At 34.7% G+C, this 2,995-nt stretch overlaps 1 protein-coding gene across 1 annotated transcript; it reads left to right on the plus strand.

Moving 5' to 3' along the window:
- Positions 1-1,420: 1,420 nt before the first annotated feature.
- LOC102595828 (TMV resistance protein N-like) lies at positions 1,421-2,995 on the plus strand (the record flags this gene model as incomplete). The annotated part of the gene is made up of 2 exons (XM_015306639.1): positions 1,421-1,974; positions 2,239-2,995. Coding segments are annotated over exons 1-2 (1,224 nt in total), but the record flags the coding sequence as incomplete, so codon positions are not given.

Consider the following 2,995-nt stretch of genomic DNA (forward strand, 5'->3'; position numbering starts at 1 on the left):
TTTGCTCTCAAAATGGTGTTTTCTCTCTAACTTTGGTGTGTGGGCTCTCTATTTATAGGAGAAATCTACTCCTAATTATGTCACCAATGACCTCATGAAAATACCAAAGTTTCAAACTTTGCAACTATGTAGTTATCTTGATAAGAATTAGTTGGTATGTAGTTGTACCAACTTAAGACTTTAACAAAAATGGGGGCTGGAACCCCACACAACATCCCTCTATATATGAGCTTCAAGGATCCTTTCATTTGTTGCTTGTACATACCATTTGAAACATTGTGGAATGGAGAAGGCAATAAAGAAGGGAAGAACCCAAATGATTATTACAAGTTGGAGTTTTCTCACATGTACCAGACGGAGAAAGAAGTATGCTAGGGAATTCGCCTGGAGTATGAAAAGGAAGCAATGACTGATATTGGTCATCCAAAAAAAAAGGAGGCAATGAGTGATGCAAAAGTCTGTTTATGACTTGTTTTGCATCACAAATTTCAAATGTTTTTCTTTCTTTCTTAAATTTTGTATTCAGCCAAACACGTATTACAAGATTGTATGGAAAGAATGTGTTCTACATTGTTGGTACAATTTGTATATGAGGGGTTTGCATCGATGATACATGGATGAAATTTTTATGTATAATGTTGGTTTTTGAGTTTGAAACAACTTTTTTACCCTTATGAGGTAGGTACGTTGAGTATCCACCATCCTTTCAAGATTTCACTAGATATGTTGTTGTTTGAGTCATTTTTTATGTGATTGTTATAACCTATGCATGAGCATATATCTAACTCACAAAATTAAAAACTATATCATACCCATTTTCTCTTTTTTTGGGCTTAAAAAGTATTTTGCCTTTAGCACTTAACAATAAGCTGTTAGAGTGTGGTTCTCTTCTTTTCTGCTTATATCTTTGATGAGGTTAGTCTTTCTTTTCTGCTTTTTGTGTGTTTTTTTCTAAATTGTAGCGAAATTTTTGTTCATTTTTTCAGGCAGGGCAACGAATTTATATCAATTTACAGAAAGGTATCAATTCGGTGCTCATTTGTTTAATTTATCAGTGCAATACTGTAAAAGGGTACATTTTTATGTCATAAATTAGGAAGATGATAAGTAATTTCCTATATAGGTCTAGAATAATGAAAAAAAAGGTAAAGTCTTTAAAATAAAATATTTTAAAAGTAGTACAAATGAATTGGGAAGATGATAACAAGTTTTTTCTTCCCTTTTTTGGTCTAAGGCCCAAGTTGTGTTTTTTTATACTCTTTAATTTCTCACAATCATGGATTAGGAAGATGACAAGAAGTTCCCTAGGAATAGTGAAGTAGGTGAAGCCTTATTCTTTAATATTAAGCTTTGTCTTTTCTTTCTTGTTGACCTGGTTGTTTCAATTTTATAACAGATAAGGAAGATGAATGGAAGTTTCCCCCATACACCAAAATTATGGCTGAGAAATAAATTTGCCAGTTGGGCTGAGAACTTGCCTGTTAGTCTTTAGCAATATTCTTCAACAATGTCTCATGCTTCTTCTTCCAAAATTTGCAAGTACGATGTCTTTTTGAGTTTTAGAGGTGAAGATACACGTAGAAACTTTGTGAGTCATCTCTATAATTCTTTGGAACTAAGAGGAATCCGCACTTTTAAAGATGATGAGCGACTAGAAACGGGAAAATCAATTTCTGATGATCTTTTGAAAGCCATACAAGAGTCTAAATTTTCTATAGTGATATTTTCCAAAAGCTATGCATCGTCAAGATGGTGCTTAAAGGAGCTTGCACACATCATAAAGTGTAAAAAGGAATTGGAGCAGATTGTGATTCCAGTCTTCTATGATGTGAGTCCATCAGATGTGCGCCATCAAAATCCCCCTTTCGATGATTCATTTTCCCAACACAAAGATGATATGGAGAAGGTTCAAAGATGGAGGGGTGCATTTGTGGAGGCAGGGAAAATATCAGGCTATCATTTACTTAATTTCAAGTAAGCTTTCTTCTTTTTTTCCGGTTTCTCTTTATCAAGAGCGAAAAGGACCAAACTTTTAGCTACAATTCCACACAATCATCAGCTATACTTTTACCGAAAAAGGAAAACAGAGACATATATGATTGTTTGATGATGTAATTAGATTTTAAAATGTTATAATTCATAATTGACATTATTATGTGTTTGTTTTAGATATTAGTCTATGACAAGTCTTTGTTTTTCTATTTATTTACTCTGAGATTATTTTCCACTGTAATGTAGGGATGAGGCTGAGTGCATCAAGAAACTAGTTGATGACATATTTCCTAAGTCACTTCAAAGTATTTCACCTTTCCCGGAAAGCTTAGTGGGTATGAAATCTCAGGTTGAGAAAGTAACCTCATTATTAGATATGGAATCAAATGATGTTCGCTCTATTGGTATTTGGGGTATGGGCGGCATCGGCAAAACAGAAATTGCAAATGTTCTACATCAAACATACCGCCATCAATTTGAAGCTGATTGTTTTCTTGGTAATGTTGGAAAACTTCACCAGAAAAATGGACTAACATGGCTTCAACAAGTCGTCATTTGCAAGCTCTCGGGAAAAAATATGACTCTAACTAGTGAGCATGAAGGGATGAATATTTTAAAGAATATGCTTCGCTGGAAGAAAGTTCTGTTCATCATCGATGACGTAAACCATCAAGAACAGTTGGAATTTTTGGTTGGAGAGCCAGAGTGGTTTGGTAGGGGTAGCAGAATTATTTTAACAGCAAGAGACAAGCACCTGTTAATCAGTCACGTCGGGGATAATGTGTATGAAGTCCAACTATTATCTGAGAATGAAGCACTTGAATTGTTCAGTAGGCATGCTTTTAGAGAAAAATCCCCAAAAGAAGATTTTTTGGAACTTTCAAGACAAGTGGTGAAGTATGCTGGTGGACTCCCTTTAGCCCTTAAAGTTTTGGGTTCTTCATTTTACCGACGAGATAAAAAGCACTGGAGACACATAATTGATCGGCTGAAGAGAATCCCT

This window comes from Solanum tuberosum, unplaced genomic scaffold, assembly GCF_000226075.1.
Source record: "Solanum tuberosum cultivar DM 1-3 516 R44 unplaced genomic scaffold, SolTub_3.0 scf00034, whole genome shotgun sequence".
NCBI classification, from domain to species: domain Eukaryota; kingdom Viridiplantae; phylum Streptophyta; class Magnoliopsida; order Solanales; family Solanaceae; genus Solanum; species Solanum tuberosum.